Source organism: Tamandua tetradactyla, chromosome 1 (genome assembly GCF_023851605.1).
Source record: "Tamandua tetradactyla isolate mTamTet1 chromosome 1, mTamTet1.pri, whole genome shotgun sequence".
NCBI lineage: Eukaryota > Metazoa > Chordata > Mammalia > Pilosa > Myrmecophagidae > Tamandua > Tamandua tetradactyla.
In genome coordinates, this window is record NC_135327.1 from 109,698,879 (window position 1) to 109,722,683 (window position 23,805).

General features: G+C 35.5%; 1 protein-coding gene across 11 annotated transcripts in view; it reads left to right on the forward strand.

Moving 5' to 3' along the window:
* Positions 1-23,805, forward strand: part of DGKB (diacylglycerol kinase beta) — an 802,099-nt gene that overhangs the window by 269,497 nt on the left and 508,797 nt on the right. For 10 of the 11 annotated variants that reach the window (XM_077122452.1, XM_077122491.1, XM_077122515.1 and 7 more), the window contains one exon: positions 8,730-8,870. In XM_077122452.1, coding sequence (XP_076978567.1) covers positions 8,730-8,870 — 141 coding nt within the window. Of the gene's footprint in view, positions 1-8,729; positions 8,871-22,444; positions 22,464-23,805 lie in introns of those variants that run through there. The other variant, XM_077122529.1, reaches the window with a different exon arrangement.

The following is a 23,805-nucleotide window of genomic DNA, read 5'->3' on the forward strand; positions in this document are numbered from 1 at the left end:
CTTAAGTATCATTCTAATTAAATAGATCAACTGTGTCCCATGCTAGGATCCATAAGATGGGTTGCCTAGAAAGAGCAACTGGGAGACAACTCTGACACTCTTGTAAAAGTCATGCCATTTCCCTGCTGTTGAATATGTGGTGCATCCTTACCCTTTCCCCAGTTCCACTAATGCCAAATCCTCACAGACACTCCTGGAGTAAACTACCTTAAAGCTAAATTATCTTTATTTTCTAATACGATAGCAATTAATAGCAGTTATTAGTAACTGTTACTTTCTTTCCAAGTAAGTGAATAGTAACTGAAAGAGAATGTAATATGGTGTATTAACTTGGTAAGATACTCATAATGTACATTTCTATTGAGACTCTTCAATGCCCCAAATTTTGAATCTATAATATAATATGTCAGTATTAGCCAAAGGTTAGTGGAGGATTTTTGTTGTTGTTTCTTCTTAATTGTTTAACAGGGCTGAGAGAGAAGATTTTTCCAACACTCTTTAAATCAGATCATATGATTAATTGACCTGATGACTTTTCATCATTCATTTTATTCATTCATTAATTCATGCATACTTTATGTGCTAGGAATTCCTCAAAAAAGCTGAAGTCGTTTGGAATGAAACAGGAAGATGGACAGTTAGGTCATTGATCATATTACAGTAAAATGAATGCGTGATCCAGCTATGAACCGAATGTGAAGGGAGCACAATGAAAGAGGTGCCCAGATAAGACAAGGAAGATCAGAGGACTGTCCTATTGCAGGAGTCTAACTGCAGTGAGATTTTAAAAAGAAGGTAGAGATGTCCAGGTGAAGGGGAAGGCAGGTGTGGATGGAAAAAAATGGGAAAGAATTTCCAGGATGAGGAAGCAACATGTACATCTCTATGCAAATATATTGATACATACACTGAAAGGGCAATGCTTGAACTGTAGAACAGTCATGGTTTAGTCATTAAAAAATATTTTTTGATCACTTAAAATGTCCTAATCATTATTCAGGTTGGTGAGGATACATTAGAGAACAAAAATAGACAACCCTCTTCATAGTTGAATTCACCCTTACATGACAGTGGGTGAGACAAACAAATAAAAAGTAACTATGTATAACAAGACAGATGACAATAGGGGTTGTAAGGGGAACTGTATTAAGAAAGTGGATAGAAAATATGGGGCAAGGATGAGGGCACGTAGGAGTCCTGGGCTTCTCATCACTGATAGAAACTGGGATTAATGGTATGTTTTAGTTTTCTAGTACAAAAATTTCTACCAAACAATGCTTGACAACAGGAATTTATTGGCTCCTGGTTTCAGAGGCTAGAAGGTTTGTTTCCTCCCAGGGTAGTTCTCTTCTGGATGGCTGGTGACCTTCAAGGTTTTTTGGCTTTTTCTTCATGTGATAATGCCCTTGGTAATGTCTTCTCCTTTCTTCTCTGGGTTCCACTGACTTCCAGCTTCTGGTTGCTCCACATGGCTTCTCCTTCAACTCAATTTCACTCTATAAAAGATCCAAGTATCCCATATTAATTCCAACCTGTTTCAGTAGGGCCACACCCTAACTGAAGTAACATCTTGAAGAGAACTTATTTACAGTGGATCAGCACCTACCAGAAATGTGGACCAAGATCAAGAATATGTCAAAACTGGGGTGCACAATTCAATCCAACACAAGTCACAAGGAAATGATTCCTGATGGTCCCAGGGCAGATGGTGGTCATGACCTTGTAAGTCATTGCCTAAGGTAGGGCTGGGGTGGGAGTCCTGGCAGGATCAGACAGTGTCCTGAGTGCCTTAGAGGACTAGAGGTAAGGCTAAGGGTGGGAGTTCTGGCAGGGTCAGGTGTTTTCTTGAGTTCTGTAGAGGACCAGAGGAAGACAGACATATTGGGTTCACCAAAAGGTCTGAATCCACGCCATAACTCCACTTGGGCTGGGAAAGATAAAGTGACTAGAAGAGAATGGCTGGAGATGTGCTTAGAGAGGTAAGCAAGACCACTTGGTGAAGAGTTACCTGTCATGTTAAGTTTTGCTTTTAATCTGGAAAAGGGTGGAGAGTCATTACAAGATTTTAAGCTGGAAAATAATCATACTGCCAGTGATGTGGAAGCTATCATGAAAGAGAATGAAGCTAAAGGTATAAAAGGGTCCCAAGAATACTTAAAATTGGGAAAGTTAAGGTACCTTATATTGGGTCCCTTTCCCACCCATTGTCCATCTTACATGGCAATGGCTAATTTATTTGGCCGGTTAAATTGCAGATGTCTCTACCCCACATCTACATAGTGAAATTGAGCTCATTTAACATTTTCTATGTAACCAAACAGTCATGCCAGAAATACTTATATGTGAGCCGGAAAAGGAGAGAGAGTTTCTTATTGTCTATAAGGAAATTAATCAAATTAAAAATAGAAAGCTGTAAAATGCAAACATGTTACTTGAAACTTTGGGAAAATATTCTGCCAAATGACCTTTTGCTGAATGTTTTTGCCAAAAGATGTACTTCATTAATTGTTTTGAGAAGAAACTATTGCTCTTATTAGGATTGTCTTGAGGATATTAAATGACATATATATATATTTTATAATGTGAAGTAGGTTACTGGGTCTTTTGATGCTGCTAAGCTAACTTCAGTTTCCAGGATGCAATCAAGGGCAGAAGATCCAGAAAAACAGTAACTGAACAGAGTATGGGACTTATATGATTGTGATATAGGAAAATTCTTGGCACAGTAGGCATTTAAAATATGTAGAGGCAGTTATTAATGTTGCTATACTTATAACTGTTACAATAATTATGATTATAATCTGTGCAGCTCACCTACCTATGGGCAAGTGTTCCAGAAGCGATAAAATAATTTTTACCCATGGGTCAATTAACAGTTATTTATTTCAACCATTATAATTTTGGTACCTTTATGGTACCAACTTCAAACTTCTAATTATTACTATGAGTAGTAGTAATCCACAAGATATTCTATACCACTAAGAAATTCATTCTCCCCCAATTAAAGATAAACCCACAACTTTTAATCCATTAATAGGTAAAATTAAGGGAAAGAAAATGAAGGGTTCTCCTCACATTTACCCTTTAATTATTGAATGATTTTGAATATATTAGACTTTGTTGTAAAGGGCTTTATTCTTCCACCTGAATATCCTAAGTTTATCTTTGGTTTTCAAATTTTCTACCTTTAATTTATTCTCATATTTCTCATCCAAGAAAAAGATTTTTAATGTCTTTTTTCAGTTGTGTAATAATTGCATTTTAAATGTTGGCATTATCTTCTTAAGTTTATTAAGCTGACATTTTCAAGAATATTTATTTTTACATTTTGAGATTGTAATAAAGGCAAATAACATCTTCAGTAGTGTGCAGAGGCCTAAATCAATTGTAACCTTTAATTTATGATAGGCTATAAAAATTGCTATTACTAGCTAGGAAAGAAACACACAATGATCCTGGGTATCTGCTTTGATCCACTATAATGAAAGACCTATTGAAATGGGAATTTCCATCTGCTTTGTTCAGTGCTTTATCTTTGTGTCTAGACAAATACTTATATGACTAATATTAAAGGCCCTAAATATTTATTTGCATTTATGTTTATAAAGTTTATATTGTCTAAAAAAAGTTTATATAGTCTATAAATATACCTCTCTCTATATATTTATATCTAATTGTGTATATATATATATTAGATTTAAAGGTATATCCCCAAAAGAATGCATGATGCAATAGTTGGTAGAACCAAACTTTAAAATTACCTATACCAACTGGAATGATATAATGACAATAAAATAGAATTATTAATATCTTAATATCAATATTAAATTTAAGTACTAATAGAAAGTCTAAGAAATAGGTTAAAAAACTGATTGCCAATTGTCCAAATTTAGAATGAGAGAAACAAAGCTGGCCAGCAGTTGTTGTGTGTGTATATGTGTGTGTGTGTGTGTATATATACACATACATACACATAATGTTAGTTAACTGAGAGGTTTGTAAGATAAAAGAGAAGGTTACATTTAGAGAATAGAAATCCAATTACTTTATATTAAAATATAATATATCTCTCTGAAATTTCAATTCACTTTATAATAGTTTGAGAAAAACAGTTATTGGCTTTAAGTACAGTAATGTTTGCTCATTGTGTAGCCATTAGAAACACAGATAAGCTAAAAGAAAAATAATTCATAATTTACTTTGCTATAAGCTTCTGCTTATAAAGATTTGATAAGTATGTATATTATGTATACATATGGGTGCACATAAGAACACATATGCACCAAGGTAGAGCACTCACTCACATGGATTATAATGGATGATCCGAAGTATGGTCCAAACAGATGATGAAAATTTAGAGCTCTCAGCCATGGTTAAGATTTCTCATTTCCCGCCAAAGGTTTATAATTAATCGATGTATGTATTAAGAGTCTTAAAAACCAGACTCTTGAAACAAAAGCTCATTTATTGAGAGGAAGGAGACAGATTCATCTTTCTATTTTGCTATCCATAGTCCCACATAATCATGCTTAAGTCTAAGATTCTAGTTCAGGTTGCCGCTTATATTTTGGCTGCTCTATTTGCCCTTGTTTCAATGTTCTCAAATGTAAGATCAGAGATAATGAATCTGTTTTACCTGGTATTTTGGGACTCAAAAAATGTAATGCGTGTACATCTTTTAAAATAGTATGGGGATCCACTAAAAGTGCTCAATAAATGCCAGCCATTACCATTATTCCTTGAATAGATTATTTTCCAGTGTTTTAGATTGCATATGTAATCATTTATATGACTAATATTAAAGGCCCTAAATATTTATTTGCATTTATGTGTATAAAATAAATTACTTCATAAGCCTGATAAATTTCTGCAAATTGAACCATGGAAAAAGTGGGAAAGCCACACTGCCAGTGTTTTTCATTGTCTTACATATTTGAAATGCAATTCATGTTATTAGTTTTAAATATTTCATTTAAATATGTGAAAGAAAACAGCTGGAAATAATTCTTTAGTTTTTATTATCTGAAATCCAAGTGTTTGGAAAAAATGCACTTATTTAGCATATACCCAAAACTGATTTGCAGTTACTTAAACCTTGAGATTGGAATTTAAAGATATCTAACGCAATACTTTTGAAATTATTATTTCATGAAGTGGAAGGTTGGTATTGGAATACAATTAAAGTCATGTGTTTGGGAAATATGATGATATGGGTTAATTTTCAATTTGACTAATGCCGATTATTTATTTTTTAAATTCAAAGAGAAGAATGTTCATATGCATACACATGTACATATATGTATATATATATATTTATTTATAAAATTGGTATCACCATAAAACTTTAAAAATGCTCTTGAACTAAAAAATAATTACTCAATAAAAGAAATATATCTTAATTTCAGTGCTTATTTTTTCATTTATTTTTATTTTGTACTTTTTTACATTGTAATATATATGTATAGATATTTATTGGTTCATGAGTATATATATATATATATATATATATGTGTATTTTGCACACATATAGTGTATACACATCCACATATGTGTTTGCTTCACTTCTGTGACAAAATATTTAAAGAAAGATAATCTTGGGCAAGTTAGACAATCTAGAAATTAGGTGACACAAAATTACAAGATCTTCAGAGATAAATATTGCCAATTGTGTCAAAAGAAACACTTTTGTTTTTCCTAGATTCTTGTTGTTCAGGTCCAATTCTAAGGAGAGACTGACATAAATAACCTGGTGGGTCAACATGGGCTTTGTAAACAGGAAGCAGATTTTTGAGCCCCTTCATCAGAGGCAATTGTTGCTAAAGAATAATAGAGAGTTGTGTTTACCATCTCACTGAGGAGCTGTAACTTCTGGATTGCCATTTGTACGGTGTTCTGTGTTTCTGTGTAACAATTTGCAAGAATTGCTTAAAAAGGAATATGACTTTTTCTCAGGACAGTGAACTGGGAGAAAAATAGGTGACGGAAGCTTGGAGCCAGAGTTTGGAAAAGGGAGAAAAAAACAACCACCACCTCATAAAGGCATAATTGTGTGTAAAAATAACCCCTTGAAGACAGATTTGCACCACCCCCTTGTCCTGTTTTTAGAAAACTAAACATTTTCGAAAGAAGCATTTTGGTTGCATAACAAAAGTGGGCTAATAAGGGAAAAAAAGGGACAGGAGCTAGCCTGTGAGATTTTTCATCAGTAAGTCCAGTTCTACACAATTTTTGTTATGACAAATCATGAAAATGGTTTTTGACTTTTTATCTGTTTCTTTGGTGCACCCTATAAATCATTGCAGAAACTATGTACTTTACTTCTCAAATTTGCTATAATTGAATCTGAAGAATTCTTGAGGATGAATTGATTAGTTCTTTACTGAACTATATATATGCCCATAATTTCATTTTTTATAAACTTTAAACTCCTTTAAATGAAAAACTAAGACATAATTAAATGCGTGATAGAGTGTATGTCATGAACAGAAAGTGGAAAATATTTACTTATTTTGTCAAGCAAACCATTTTAGTACAGTAATAGCTTGCTTTAAAAAAGTAGAGTTAAATGTATAAAGGTTTATTATATACATTGCATACAGGAAAGACAAAAGAGAAATTTCTGTGGTCTTCTTATTCTCTAATTACCCATATTCTGTTTTATGAAAACATAATTTTATATCAAACGCCTTGGTTTTGTAAATGAAAATTATCAAAAAATATTCTAAATAAATGAAAATGTGTAATATGTTTGCATTCCTTCAAACATCATTTTCTTTCTTCTATTTTTTCTTGCTGTGTTTTTGTATAAAGGAGTTAAATCAAGTTGATTAATTTCAGCAACAAAGGAAGGAAATCTTCAAAAAAAGGATTAGCTCAGCAGGCAAGATGAATTAGGTCATAGTTTATCCAAACCGTAACTCAAGTACTATGTTCTTCAAGTCTGGGATTTATGGTTATGTTAAGGGTCAGCACCAAAAAGACTTTTGTTTTTTAATTTTTAAATTTTTTGTATGGGTAGGTACCAGGAATCGAACCCAGGTGTCTAGCATGGTAGGTGAGAACTGCCTGCTGAGCCACCGTGGCCTGCCCCAAAATGATTTTTTCCTGAGTTGGAAGAGTTTATTTCTGCAGCTGGCTAAACTTTAGTTGGAAAGTTGGAATTACTTAGAGCTTTTTTTGACGCTCAAGATTATCTTCAATTCTCTTCCTTCTTTGGCTTACAAAAATAACTATTAGTTTGTGTTAGATGTACAGTGATATTTCTGTGAAGAGGAAAGATTATTTATATCATGTCTTTATCAGTCACTTTATAAAAAGGAGAATTAATGTGATACATAGAGATATATCCAAAATAAGTAAAACTTCATTAAAGAAAATGAAGAAAGAGTGTAAGAAAGATGACCCATTAGTGGATAGTGAATTCAGTTTAAATATCTGTAACAGCATTTTAAGAATGAAATAGAACAGAATAGGCAAAATAGAAAAAGAATACTTCTGCCAGTTGTGAAACCTACTACTTGTGTGCACACGAGTGTGTGTGTATGTGATGATTTAAGATACAATTTTTTTTTTCTAACTTAGTGTAGAGTAAAGAGGATAGGCTGGTTTTGCTGAGCAGGAAACTCTGGAAAAGTAAACTCTATAAGCTTGTTTCTCAACAGTTAAGTTGGGGATAATAAAATCGACCTCATATGGTTAATTTGAGAATTCAATGAGATAGTATATGTTAAAGCACATATTAGACACTCAACAAATAGCACCTTTATGACCAGTAAAGATAGCCAATGATAAAACTACCCTATGACATTTTATAAAGTATTAATTTATACCTGATAATCTTGAGACTGTCAGAGGTGATGACAGGTATTTGAACAATGCAGTCAAGTAGAGCTGTTAGGGAATGTCAGACCTTAGGGGTTAATTTTTAGAGGCTTCTCTATAAAATGAAAAATTATGTCAAATCGAAATAATCATTTATTTTGAATAAGTTTCAACTAAATTATTATCAGGCAGATAACCAGCAATAATCAACCTTTGGAAATCCTTGATATTCAAATCCTCTACCCTTATCTTGGAACATGCAAAGTAATGGGCTTTAAAGAAAAAGTGAGGCCCAACTTAAACTACAGTCACACGTTTTCACCTCTCTAATTAAAAGTCCCTCATATTTATCCAGATTTTTGTTTATGTTCTCTTCTCTCCTATTCATGGGCAAATTCCTTGATGGCAGAAAAGATGTCTTATTCATGGTGCTGGGAACTATTTGATATAAATACTTATTTTTGTGAATGGACCCTGATTATCAATATATAAATCATATCATGACAGACTCACTTTTCTTTTTCAATTTGTCATGAAAGGCCATTCTATTATCTTCCCAGCTGATTTATAGCTGTCACTATCTTGAGTAGAGAAAAGTGAGGTAGAAAAGTGTTTCCCTATGTGTTCAGATCTGTCTACAACCACCCTTTGTAATAGAATCCTTACACTGACACCCTAACACCCTTTGGTGGGCAGGCAGGACAATCCTGTGTCCTTGGATTCCAAAAAGTGACCATCGAATAACACCTAGCTCTGCTATACTGGAGTTCCAGAGAACTTTGTTATTCTCTTCTCAGGAAATGTATAGTTCTCTACATAGCCTATGCCTGATCTGTTTTCTTTGTTGGTTTTTGTTTGAGAGGACTCTGAATACTTTTTAACAACATGGAAATATGTTTTTTTTTCAGGTCTGAGAATGAGCAAAGGTGCCATCACTCCCCCCCGTACTTCTCCTGCAAATACTTGTTCCCCAGAAGTAATCCATTTGAAGGACATCGTCTGCTACCTGTCTCTCCTTGAAAGAGGAAGGCCAGAGGATAAACTTGAGTGTATGTGTTCCTTTAATTCAGTATATTTACCACAGTTGGGTGCAGGGGTGGAGACTATTGATGAACTTTTAATTTTATATAGTACTATTGTCCAGTTTTTTTTTAAGAAAAGTGGCCTTACCAAACAAGAAAGAATTCTTCCTATCAAGAATCAGACAATTCATGTATAATCATAATCTATCAACTTCAGGTTCTTTTTTATCAAGTTCCATTTATTATCAGATTTTTCTTAAACATGTTTGTCCACCACATAATTCTTATCTTTAAATTCTCTCACCTCACTTCTTCTGAGGTAACGGAAAATATGCAATGAGTTATATTGAAACAGCATTTATTTCTCATATGTGAAGAGGCTTTCCCATTAGCCTCACAGGAGGCTTTTCTCTGAGATAGTCTGTGAACATGAAACCTTGAGCCTTTTCTCGTGAAACCTTCAGCAGTAAAACTTTCTTTGCCAGGGACAAATGATTTCTTAAAGGCCAAACATGAGAGCTTAATTTATAAGACTTGACACTGGAAATTATAAGTGCTTAAACAAAAGTTTTGTTTCTTCTACAGTATGTCAGGTATTATAGAGGATTTCTGTCTGTTCAAAGTAAACAATTCTCTTTAATAACAAATAGTGACTGAGCTCTCTCTTGTGGCAAGCTGTATTCATTGCACTGGAAGAAAATATTTTCCAAACATTTACTCTAAGCCTGATCATTTGATAATCTATTAGATATCCAAAAGCCTTTTAAATTTCAGGGCTAGTGGTTTATTCAATAATATGCTTAACTTGATTATACCAGATATCATTAAGATGAATTAAAAATTTTGCTGCTGAAATGTTAATGAAAATATGAACCTAAGTTTAATGTTTCTAAACCAAGTAGAGAACTTTGTGATGTCTCAGAATTATGATTAGAAAACACATTCAGTTAAATTTAATACTAACTTGTGTTGATAATATTTATTCACTACTAAAGAATTACCAAAATATGAGTGAGCCACAGTTGCTTAAATTATGAATAAACCATGTTAACATCATTCTTTAAATACATGTTTATTATTATACATAAATGTTGAATATTTGCATTTAAGGATTTATTTTTCCTAAGAAAAAATTTATTAAAAAAATATAAATTTTTTAATAAAAAATTTATTATTCCTAAGAACCTACAGAATTTCTGTCATTCCAAGATAAATATTAACATTCAGTGAATTCCTTTTGAAGTGATAGCCAGAGAGAAGGTTTGCTCAGGTGTTGTCAATTCCATGTTCGGGATGATTGTATTACACCAAAATCGTCTTTGGTGTTGCAGTTTAATTATTTTTAGGTCAACGGGAAGTATATTGTTTTTAAGGTTGAGTTCCTAAGAAGCGTGCTTTTGAGTTCTCAATGTGAGACCATGACTCAATGTAGGCTTTGTCCACAATTGCAGGCAGAATGTTAACCTACGTATCCTTCAAAGACACTTGTAGAATCATGTCAAAACTGACCTGCTGTTCACCTTCCTTCAGGGCTACAACCCACTTCCCTCTGTTTGTTCTTTGAGATTTCCAGCTTTTTTCCAAGTATACACCAGATTGAGTTGCATTTTCCTCTTTCCTTAACCATTTCTTTGCACTCGTATCAGCAGACATTACAGCTTGGCCTCACTGATTTTCACCCGATACTTCAGAGCACCTGAATTTCTGTCTTAGAAGCACATTAAGTCATTCCTACATCCCAAACATGTTCTAGTTCTCTCCATTCCTCTTCTCTAACTCAGCAGTTCTCAAAGCAGATCGCACAATTGGAACTTTTTTTAAAGTCCCAAATCCCACACAGTTAATTATATCATAAACCATCTCCTTCAGCTGATTTCCTGGCAATTTATCATATATTTTTTCCATTAAAAATATTTTAATGTTTCTTTAAACATTTTTGTTGTGAAATATAACATATATACAAACAAGCAATAAATTTCAAAGTACATTTTAACAAGTAGTTATAGGACAGATTTCAAATTTTGTTACGAGTTACAGTTCCACAATTTCAGGTTCTTCCTTTTAGATGCTCCAAGACTCTGGAGACAAAAAAGAAATATGAATATAATGATTGAGTATTCATACTCCTTCGTTAAATCCTAACTTCTCTGTTATAACTGCTGCTTCTCCTTCAATCCTTCTCCACATTCTTAGAGATATTTGGGTTATGCCCATTCTAACTTTTTCATGTTGAAAAGGGATGTAAACAATATGGGATGGGGAATGGAACTGGTTGATGTTCTTGGAGAGACATCTGGGTTTCAGGAATATCTGTTTCCTATCCTTCAGGAATTATCTGAAGGTTTTAGGTTTCTGAAAAGTAAATTTAGTGGGTGTAACTTTTGTAGCGTCTCAGAGCCCTGGGTGTTCTTCAGGGTTAACAGGAATTGTGTTGTTTGGGGTTTGGTAAGCCATGGCAATTAGCAACATCTAAAGATGAAGCTTGCATAAGAATAGCTTCCAGAATAGCCTCTTGACTCAATTTGAAAGTTCTTAGCCACTGATACCTTATTTTGTTGTATTTCTTTTCCCCCTTTTGGTTCTGAAGGTATTGTCGATCCCACAGTGGTAGGGTCAGGTCGTGTCTGGGAGTCATGTCCCATGTAGGGGAAAGTTACCACACATTTTTATCTTCTATAATTGCATATTTACCTATTCCTAATAGTCATATATTCTTTTACAGATTATAAATCTTTTTATTTCACATAAAGACTTCAGAGAACATTTAATGGTGGTTAATTTAATATGTACTTACTTCCAAAAGGAATATAATTTCTTAAATGCTATATAAACCTGAAGAAAGAAAAGCAGGAAAAAAAAACATTAAAATTAGCAAAACAAACAAATAAAAAAACCCAGTAATATAATGAATATAAGCAGAAAGGAATAGGCCAGAAGTTCTCAATCTTTAGCACACATGGAGGGCTTGTGAAACACAAATTGCCTGGCCCCATCTCCAGTGTTTCTGATTCAGTAAATCTGGCCTAGAACCCCAGAGTGCCTATTTCTAAGGAGTTTTCACATGATGTAGATGTTGCTGGTGCTGGGACCACATTTTAAAAAAACATTGGTTTATTCAGTGGCTTCTGTCTGATGAAACACACAAATGTGCACATGCACACTTCTGAAATGAGAAGTACTTTTCTTGGAACTGATGAATGGTGGCAATATTTTGTAAGTTCTTATACCATGGATATTAGAAAAAATAATCACATTATTTTAAATGTTTGTAAAAGGAATTTTTTTTTTTAATAATGTTTTCTAAATCTCTTCAGTACTTCCTCCCATTTCCCATCTTCCCTCCTATCTTTTCTGCCAGGTCTTCCCACAAAGTTTAATATAAAGAGTATTCCATTGATAAGATGCTAACACACAAAAGCCCTTAAATTTTCCACACTGATTCAAGGCCATTCCTTTAACTTGTTTTCCTTAACCCAAATTTAATTCCTCTCTAAGGACTTTGCCTGCCCTGAGGTCTTTCAGGTAGGAAGTGTTTATTCTCTTGCTCCCATACACCCTTGGAAATTACATGTGTGTCTGTGTTTGTGTGTGTGTGCATGCTGGAGGTATGGGGGAAATTCCATTTTTATTTTCCTTGTTACTGTTGGCTCTCAACCCTCCTGGATATGCATAGATTTGGATAGACATGGTATCAGGATTGATTTTTCTTCTCCACCTTAAGCCTGCCATTACCTTTGAGCCACCACAATACTTTCTGGGGAGCCATTCAACACACTCCACTTTTAGTCTCCCTGTCTTTCTAAAATCCTTGGGCCTCTCCTCCATTTCATTTCAGCTACCTACTTCTGTTGCAATACCCAAAGCCTTGCTACTTCCTAGAACTGCTCTTATTTTAAAATTTAAAACTCTAATATTTCACTTTGATCACTGTCTATGCTCATTTAACTTCATACTCTCATACTTTTAATTTAAATATAGCATAGCACAATACTTAAGGCCCTGGACTCTTGATAAACACTGATTGAAGGCAAATCCTAGCTTCGATTATGCTACCTGAGTGAGCTTGTGTATATTTTAAAAACCTCTATAGTCCTCATTTCCTTCAACTCTAAGTTGGAATAATGCTAATGACCATCTCACAAAAATACTATGACTTAATTAATATTAATTAACTAATATTTACTCATAAATTTGTTCACATTTATTAGTTCTCATAAGCGTTTATTAAATGAAATAAATAAGATATGTTAGGAATTCTTGTTCCTTTACCATTTCACTACCTCCTGAATTTGCCCAGTCTTTTAGCCTCTTGCCTTTCAAATATAGACTAAGCCCATAATCCATGAGGTCAATTATTCTTTCGTACTTAGTTTCACAATTTTTGTTCCAATATCATTCTCTTGCAGCCTACCTAAAAATAAATCTTAATCTGAGTAGTTTGTGGTACTCAATCAATTGCTCTTCAACTAAGATCTCAGAGCTTTAGTGAACAGAAGTACAATTCTGTAGATTATAGCTCTACACAAGACATCATCAGCTAGCGTTCAGTGCCTGCAATGCTTTTCTGGTCATCACCATTAGTCGTGGCCAGAAATTAATCCAAGTGCTTTGCTTCTCCAAATATTGACCTATTTAATCATCTGACTCACTAGCTGGGAATTCTCATAAATTCCCCTCATGTTATCTAAAACCTTCTCAATTTCTACACTAATTCCTTCTAAAGAGTCTCCTGACTCAAAGGGAAAAGTGTCCCTTTGATAGTTTCCTATTGAATAATGCATAGACTTTCAATCCCTTAATTTAGCATCCATAAACTTAACTGGGTCCACATTTGGTCCTAACCTACCTTGCCAACTTGCCAATTTGGCTTTGACTTCTGTGCATATGCACAAGTCCCTGTCATATTGGCCTACTTTTTAACAACCAAACTGAAATTTTCCAACTTCTTGCCTTTGCTATTGTTGTACATTTTCTGGGAGTATTATTTCCCCGATATTTATCTGTATATCTGGTCCAGTCCAGTTTACCTTTGCGACTGAGCTCATGTCATGAGTTCTCCATTGGTCTCCTAATCAAATTTACTTTGCTTGCCATAGTCCTACCCTAGACCTCCATATAACCACCTACCCCAGCATCTATCATATGTGTGCCTGTGTGTCTGTGTGGTGTTTATGTGTGTATTTCAACAAGTAAATGCTCAATGAATAAAAGTTGACTTGAACTGCATTGTAGTCAATGGCTGTTTGAGAAAAATAATGTGAATCATTTAAGAAACTAAATAATACCAAATTCATTAGTACTTTGACTTTCACATGCATTCTAGATGCATATGTATTCAGGTTTATCAACTCATTTATGGTTTAAGTGGAATAATTTTTAAATTAACTCACATTTACTGAAATGTACTTCTGAATAGAAATGAATAGGAAAATATCCAGAAAGTAAACAATTGACAGGGAGATAATGAAGACTTACCTGTATGTGAAAAGTACTGTATTATATGGCTATAATCTTAGAACCTCTGAAATTTAACATTTAGGTAGACACTAAAGATCATCTTTCAACTTTCCTATATTTAAAAAATGAGAAAAATAAAGTTGTGAGGCTGATTAATGAATATACCACCAATTTATGTAGTTGAAATTAAAATCCAGGATTTCTTACATACTGGATAATGTTCTTTTTTATTTTAGAAAGCTGCTATTTTTTTTTTCATTTTTGCCTGTAAGTTTATTTGGTAGATTTTGAAATACATAAAATAATAAATATTTTGAATTGAAGACATTTCAGTTTATCACCCATTAAAATATGTACTTTCTAATGTTTAATAAAAATCTGTTGACATATGAATAACATATGGAAAATGCAAAAACACCAGGGTTTCCATGTGCTCTTAAAGGATACAGAAGGATATTCAGTGATAAAATAGATAAGTAGACACTTGAAAGTCTTTTTTTGGAAAATCTTTTGAAAGTGTAAAAATTAGTGACATAAGAATTAACCTCATATTGCATAAATGCCTTTTCTCTGATCTTTTAAATAAATGCATGTGTGGGCACATAATAGTTTCTATATAAAATGAAATTACAAGAGCATAAAAATAGAAAAAAAAAACTAGGCTAAATTCACCTGAAACTTTCTAACTCATACCCACCTTGGAAGTTATCATGTTGACAGAATGATTTTAATATTGGGTTTTTATTTTTGCACCTAAAAATCTACATGCTTATGTTAGATTTAAAAATAAGGTTGATTCATTCAGTGATTCACTTGACCTTGGAACCTGACTTTATTTTTAAATTTATTCAACAGATTTTTAAGGAGAAATATTCTCATTACAGTCTTTTAAAATTAAATATTAATTTTATAAATATTATCCATATACATAATTTCAAAAATGAAAGATTTTATGGTCTTAACAAGCCAAATAAATTTCATTATACCTTGGGTTAATAATTGCCTTTTCTGGGTGGGCCACGGTGCCTCAGCAGGCAGGAATGCTTGCCTGCAATGCCAGAGGACCCGGGTTCGATTCCTGGTGCCTGCCCATGTAAAACATAATAATAATTGCCTTTTCTCTTTTATTTGCTTAGTTTTCTTTGTTCCTATGATTAATCAATCTGCCAATTCTCCACCTTAATATAATCTCACATTCACCAAACTGTCAGGGTAACTAGAATTTGCTTAGTACTACTTCTCTTCATGCCCTTGCCCTGTCCTTTTTTCCTTACCTCTCCTCTGTTTTCTTTGATTTCATCTCCTCCTTAGCCTACTTTGTACTCTTCACTGTCTCTTCCTCCTACTCTTCCTTTTGTTCCTCCTACTCTTCATCCCCAGGATTCTCTTTATGTTTTTCTCTGTGTCATTTGTTTCTTGTATCTGTTACCTTCCTCCTTCTTGGCTCGCTCTTGTTTAGGTAGATTATACTTTTCTGTAGCTTCATGAGCAGGGACAGATGGGAGATAAATTTGGAGACCATGTAGAAATGAAAGTGACTTTATTCTACTCTTGTTCATAGTATGGCTTATAAAATTCTATTTGGATATCATATGCTCTGAGAATTTTGAAGGCCTTTTACAATTTTTTTTAACTCCAATGTGGTGAAATATTTGATGACATACTAATTTTCTATCTTTTGTATAAGATCTATAGTTTTGCTTCTTTCCCCTTTGCAAGCTCTTTGCATCTTTTTGTTCCTCCTTGTTTTGAAATTTTACAATGATGTGTCTCAGTGTGGAACTGTTTTCCATCCACAATTCTATTTTGGAAACTAATGTTCTTTATTTATTCTTTTACTCTTTCCTCTGATAACTTCTCTTTCCCTTTATATTCTTTCTGGAAGCACTATTATTTGGATGTTCAACCTCCTGAACAGTTGTATCTCTTGTTTGTTTTTTTAATCTTTCTTTCTTTTCCTATATTCCATCTTCTTTTCAACTTTTATGCCTTTCATTTCACATCTGGGGCATCTTTCAATTTTTTTGTTGATATTGTTATTACTTTTCCTATCATGCTCTTAATTTAAAGGATAATACATCTTGTTCTCTGCGTGATCCTTGTATGTTCTTGTTCTTATTTCATGATTGAAACTTTCCTCTTATTCATAGGTTTTTTCCCTCCCTGCTTGCCTTATTTACTTCTTCCAAATTATTTTTCAAGGAATTACTCAGAGTTCTGAATAGGATGATCGTGGTGGTATTGGTAGGTGATATTTAAGTCTATCTCATTGAAGATAAAAAATGGATTTTGTTCTCTCAATATTCAGTATATAGACTTTGACATATTTAGCATGTCTTTGATACAGTAACTCTACCCTCAGAATTCCTAAGTACCCTAAACCTAGATATTTTGAGGTTTGACTGCTGAAGAGCTCAAAACTCTAGTCTTCCACTGGAACAGAGTCTGCATACCCTGTAGCATGGAGTAAATGGTACTATTGAAGGTCTGACTTTTTCCCATGAAGATTATCAATTAATTTTCCAATTTACCACCCTTTCTGTACAAATCTCTCCCTCTTCTCCACAACCAGACTTCTCAGGTTTCTGAGTCAGCCACCATTTGTACATTTGTTTTCCAGCTTCTAAAATTTGGTTACTGTTTTCTCCTCTTACGTTTTAGTTATTCTTCTATCTTATACCTATTTCATCCCATTTGTACTATTTGCACTTCAGTGGAAAGTTAAACTATATATGTACTTAATCTATTGTGCTTTGCATAGTCCCATGGCAGCTTCAATTTAGGAAACTCTGAAAATTAAAATCTTAAAATTTCTATCTTTCCTCCATGGCCCAGGCATAGGAAAGTTTTTCTTCTTGACTTTACTTGGTAAGATTTAGGCTATATGATAATTATTGCTAAATATATGCAAGATATTATTATTTCTATTACTATTAACTAGAGTTTAGAGTTCTCTGACTTTCTTTTGTCAATTAGGCAGACATTAACTAGTGTTAACATATTTAGAAAATAAATTATTCAAAATATATTGTGGGATTCTACTTTAAGCAATAGTAGACCTGGTGTTTTGAGAAGAATCCTTCTACTGGAAACAACTAGAAAATTGGGACACAAAGTTATTTCAAAACCCATTTAAGTTTTGGGAATTATGAAAGCACTTAGGATCTTTAGGTCAAATTCTGTAAGAAAAAGGAAATTCATAGAAATGAGCCTGACTTTTGCCACAGTTTTTAAATGGTAAATTCTTAAACAACAAATAGAAAGTTTGAAACTCAAAGAAATTCTTCTGGAGTACAGGAAGAGTGGGAGCAAGATACTATTAGATCAAGTACAGTAATATATAAAATGGCTACAATATAATGTCTAGGTTGTACAATAAGGCAAGAAAAATACATGAAGGAGAGTCTATGGAAACAGGTTTAATGTTCGATGTAAAAAACACTGGTATTTCTATTTGGTACCAACGAATAATAAGAAAGTGAAGTTTAAAATTTTTGCCGTTTATGACAAGACTGTTAAAAACTAGGAGTAAACCTACTGAGAAAACTACAAAACATTATTGAGAGAAATTAGAGATCTAAATAATGTGAAGGATATAACAGTTTAGATTTGAGGACTCAACATTTTAAAGATTCTTCTCAAATAAATCTGTAGATTCAGTATAATCTCATTAGAAATTCAGCAATTGGGGGAAGAAGTGGTTGACAAACTTTATCTAAATGTGATATATAAATGCAAAGGGCAGGGCGGGCAATGGTGGCTCAGTGGCAGAGTTCTTGCCTGACATACTAGAGACCTGGGTTTGATTCCCTGTACCTGCCCATGCAAAACAAACAAACAAACAAAAAGCTAAGGGCAATGTGATACATAAATGCAAAGAAAAGCATCTTAAAGAACAAAGTTAGAGGATTTGATTGTATTTCAGGACGTATTACAAAGTTTAGTAGTTAAGACCGTGTGGTCCTTTGCACTAATAGACAAATAGGCCAAACTGAATAGAGAATCCAGAAGCTACCCCATACTGATATGGATACTTGATTATAATACAGTTGGCACTGCAGGGCAAGTACCACCTTTCAGTAATGGTACTTGGTGAAATGAATATCCATGTTATTCCATTTTCTCTTTTAACAATTCACCTTCAAACTTAGTGGGTTAAAACAACAATCATTTTATTTTCCTCATTGTTTTTGTGGATCAAAATTTGACTCAGGGTCTCATGCCATTGCATACAGGCTAGAACTGGAACATTGGGTTCCTGGAATATCTGGTGACTGTCTGGCTACCCTTCTCCCTTCCCTTTGCCTCTACCCGCCTCTCTGTGCAGAGATTTTCCGTCTTGTCTTTCTGTGCTGGACAGTTGGTGATTTCACTCAGCAGGGCAGTGGCAGCATAGGACAGTCACCTCCAAAAGCAAGTGCTCCACCAAGCAAGGGGGAGGGGGCTTCATAGAGACTTCTCTTATCCTTCCTGTTGACTGTCCTTGGGCCCTGGGAGATTTTTCAAATAGGGAATGGCCCAAGTAAACAGGGGCCTGCTTGCTGCAACAGAAAGTGGCTTTAACAAACAGAGGCTGCCTGCATCGTTCCCCCCTTTGATGCTTGCCCACGCCAGTGAGCAATAGCATCACCTATATCTTGTCCTCTTCTTGTTATGGTGTCGGTATGTCCCAATCTAAACAGGGCATGGGAAACAAGGTAGCCATGCAGGATTTAGGCCCTGCAAAGTTGAGGGGGTGGTGAGGTTTGTGCCCCACCTCTATGGGCCCTAAGCTTTTGCCTGATGGCCCCTTTGCGACTGTGCCTGTCTTAGATTGTTCCTTCCCTGAGGAATCTTACCTGTCTTTGGCTAACCAGCCATCCTTCAGGGCCAAGCAGGGTGATGTGAGGTGTGCAAGTGAGGGAGGGGCAATGCCCCCCCAAGATGGTCCGATCTGTCTCCTTGACAGCCTATCGCCCCTGGCATCCACACCTAGCACCTGCCTTGGGATTTCCTCGACTGCTGGCGGGGCCCCACCTCTGGTTGCATGTTTTGGGGAACCCAGGATTTTTCTCCTGTGAGGGCCCAGCTCATAGCTTTGGGCAAGGGACAAATTGCATGGCACCAGCTCCCAGGAGGCCTCCACCTCAGCACAGCCAAGAGCTGCCCACTGATCTCGTATGCATTGCATTATGAAGACGACTGCACCGGGTAAGGTGTCGGATTTGGTGGGGGGTAAAACTGTACATGTGCTAAAGGTCAGTTGGACTTGGAAACTGCTTCCCTTTCTCGGGGTTATGGCGATAGCCTTGCCACCCTAGAGTAGCAAAAACAGCAGCACTACTGAGCCTGGCAAGATGGGATTATAGCATACTATAAGACCTTCCTTTAGGTTGCATACCGAATAATGCAGGTCTGAGAACTGCCCTGGCATGAATACTGGTTATAGTTTTCACCTTTTTCCCAGCATAGGTGGTCTTGAGGCAAGCCTGGCATGCATTATTCCCCTTGGAAGGGCTTATGGCCATGCTGAGCAGACATAAAGAAGTGGCTATGAGGAGTGCCACCACATGGACGTACAGTTAGCCTCAGGGAAGAAATGGAGACACACACTCTGGGCAGTGGCTAGGAAGGGGGAAGTTACCTGGGTAAGAGGGATCCCACCAAATTAGAGTAAAGTTGGTTTTTGGGAAGAACTCCAGGCGACCTATTTCCAGGAGAACTAAAACTGATAAACGAAAGACAAACACAAAGAGCAAGAAAAGACAATTAGTCCACAGATCTGGCAGGCTGGGATGTCCATGCATAGATTCCTTAATCTTAAGCTGTGCATAGATCAGTCAGCTTCCAGGGTGACTGAGGCAGGGCTCAGAGGTCTCCTCAGGCTTCGGCCGTGCATTGACTGGCTGCTTCCGGTGAGCTAGAGCAGGGCAATGATGGTCCTTCAGGCCTCAGTCGCAGGCTGGTCAGCTGATCTCGGCTGCGATGGAGCAGGGCTCAGTGGCTCCTAGAGGATGATGCACGTCAGGTGTTCAGGATCAGGGGTGCATCCCAGGGTCATCTGCAGTGGCCCTCTTGACCCAAGAGTGGTGGATTCACGATGATCTCCGCGGCTCTGACAGCTGTTGGGGTCACTAAAACAACATGGTAAGGACCGCTCCATTGAGGCTGGAGGGAGTCTTTATTTCCAGTCTTTTACCCACATCACATTCCCTGACTCAACCCCATGTAAGGGAGGGTAGATGCTAAAGGGTTCAGGTACTAGTTCCAACACCGTCCCTTTTAGTTCACCTAAAACTTTTCCTAACTTTGACCATAATTTCCTTTTCCACAAACCTTCAGCAACTTACTATATTTGTTCAGGCTTTGTCCTACATTTTCCTTATTCTGTAACAGTCATTTATTTAATTTTAGGACAAACCTACTCTCTTTTTCCTTTTAGTAAAAACACATCCTTTATATCCTTCATACTTAAGTCATTACTTCAAGCAAACATTTCACCACATATAATTACTATAAAAATCAAATGTGTCATAATAATGTTGAATACTTAACATGCTTTAGGTAATGCATATTTGAAAGATCAATATACAATTTTTTTAATAAGAATTAATGGCACATATCAAGACTTTTTAAAAAAACTGTAAGGATAAAAACTTGCAAGTGAGGAGTTTCTCGATATTAAACAGCTTCCCCAATTTAAAAATATGAAATATAAAACCAAAGGAGAGCCACAAATTTGGAGTCAAAGATAATGGGGTTTGGCCTAATCCCTTTGGAAGAAAGGGATTAAGTGAGGGTGCAGAGATGCCAAGGAGCTGGACACGGGTCTTCTGCCTTACCAGGAGTAGGAGCACTATTCACTTTATGATTATAACTTGGCTTACATTTTTCTTCATACATTCTCTTTATTTCATTATTTGACAAAATGTTAATACTTTTTTGGTTGACCCAGCTTCCAGCAGGGCTTGAAACATGTCTCTGTGGGAAATCCTGTTACTAGTATTGGGGAACCATTTCCCATTATATCTTTTGGCCTTTCCTTCCCCTGTATTTCAGTTTCCATGTCTCCCAGCTCTGCCATTTTATTTAAGAAACTGTTAAGTGAATTGCCTGTTTCTCCTAATAATAAAGACATTATCTAGTGTTTATATGGTGGAGGTGCTGCCTAAATGATAGCATTTCTCTGTGAAGCATTGAGAGGGAGGAGGTGGTATGTGTCGGCCTCTCCCAATACAATTGCTGATTTCATAACTTCCTTTTTAAATTTCTGCATAGCATTTCACAAAGTATACCAGCATCTATTATTTCATGGCCACACAGTTTCAGCAGGGCATTGCTTATTACACCTTTATGCAGCCAATGTCAACAAGTTAGAACTTCTTCTAGTCCTGAAAAGCAGTCTATATAGGGGGATTGGTGTTAATTCCTATAAGTTTTATGCAATCAGCATAGTCCAGCACCACTGCTCCAGCCCCTGCATCAGCAATTCTGACCATCCAGGTAATTAATGGCTCACCAGTTTTCTGAGTAAAATGCCTAAGAGTGTCAGTTATTTTTTGTTCTTTTAAAGTTGTTTTGAAAGTAACCTGATTGCCCTGTTTCTCTTCATTTTGCCTTTGTGTTGTATGAGCTTCTATTTCTAGAGGATATTTACTCTTTTCTTTCTGAAAAACTTTGTCATTTAAAATATTTTCATCTTTTTTCATCATCTTCCTCATCCCACACATCACCATCCACTTATCAGGGTCCCAATTAGCGGTGGCAATGGCTAGTACTATATGTACTTTCTCTTTGTTCACTTTACCTCATCCCTTTTTATATTTATGTTGGGTCACAGGGACTGCAGCCCTCTCAGCTACTGACTGATAATTACAAATTCGACTTTCCAAAACAAAATTTTGATTCTGAAGCATGGATAGTTTTTCCTATAATTCTGGCAATTCCCTTTCATAATTCATTTTTTTCAGAGATTGCTTGATCTTTCTATTCACACATTTTCTCAATATTCTGTTAACAATGCCCATCCTCTCCTAAACACTCTAATAATTTCTTTCCCTTTTACTAATGGAATGTTTTCTAGACACAGAGCAACCTGAATAGGCTTTCCCTGTTTAATTTTATTCCCTCGATCTTCACAGGGTCCTGTGCATTTTGCCCATTCCTTTGCAAGTGAGGAGTAAGGTAAATCATCCCATCTTGGGATTTTTTGGCTGTTTACTTTGAGCTGAGAGGACTTTTTCAAAAATGGCATTGTTTCCTAATCTATGTCCAAAGCTTATGGCCCACTATTAGTCTATCTCAAGTAAATCTTGAAGAGGGGTTACTGACTTAAAAATTCCCAAATGTCTTATAGCATTAGAAAGTACAAACCAGGGAGACAAAACATTTAAATCTAAAACATTCTGCATACAAAAAAGGACAAGAAACTGACAACTTCAAATTTACCAAGAATGTTCCTAGTAATGCATTACAATATTCAGAAGAACACAATCCATATTTTCTGCACAAATTTTCTAAAACTTGCCTTACTGACCTTTACCATTGTGAAGCCATGCTGAAATGTGAATTCTGCTCCAGCACCAATTTTGTCACACAAAAGGCAATGTGATATTTGTGGCCATTTGATTTATTGGTTCAGATTTTTGGACAACACAGACTTCAGTGATATAAAAACAGATTTTATTAGGAAAGTAATTAAAGAAAATAATTAAAAGATAGTAATTAAAAGAGTTTAAAAAATAAAGCATAGTTACATCACCAGATAAGATGGCACCAACACCTGAAGAGAAGTGCTGGGGAGTTTCAGAAGCAGCATTTTAACTCTCATTAGCAAAAATTCACAGCAATCTTGGGGACAGCATTCAGAGTCTCCTTAGTTAAGATCCCTAGCAGAGCATAAGATTCTGATGAGGTGCTCTCCCTCTCTCATAAGATTTTTCTCTCTCTTCTTCTTCTTTTCCTGAGTTTCTCCTTTTTCTTTCTCTAACTGCTTGCATGTAGTTTTTTTTTTTTTTTTTTTCCTTTCCTTTTCTTATGATATCTTCACATAATACTGGCCAAATTCCAATTAGCTTACATGACCGGGCCCAGTTTGGTCCTCTGGGAATTGGCTAGGGACCAAGAGGAGCTTCCTGGGACCTAGATATCTTTATGAAAGTACACCTCCTTCCGGGAGGATAGCCAATCCTCCCAGCTAGAGTGCATATTTTAGCTGTTTCTTACCAAGGCCACGCAATGGCAACATGAGTTGTACAGAACAGACTCTCTTAAAGAAAAAACTTTTAAAACCCCTACACAGAGGTTCTCCTCTTATTCTGAAATGTGAAAATTTTAATTTATAAGACAAAGCAATGATAAGCCATAATACAAGAGAATTTCTTTTTTATCCTCCCCAGAAGTGGTCCACTTTAGTTCACACAGCTTCCTAAGTCAGCCAGGGGTCAGCTTGACTCCCCAGTCATCAGTAAAAGTTTTTGTAAAGTTATACATCATGCACCACAACATTGTCTTACTGACTTCCCCT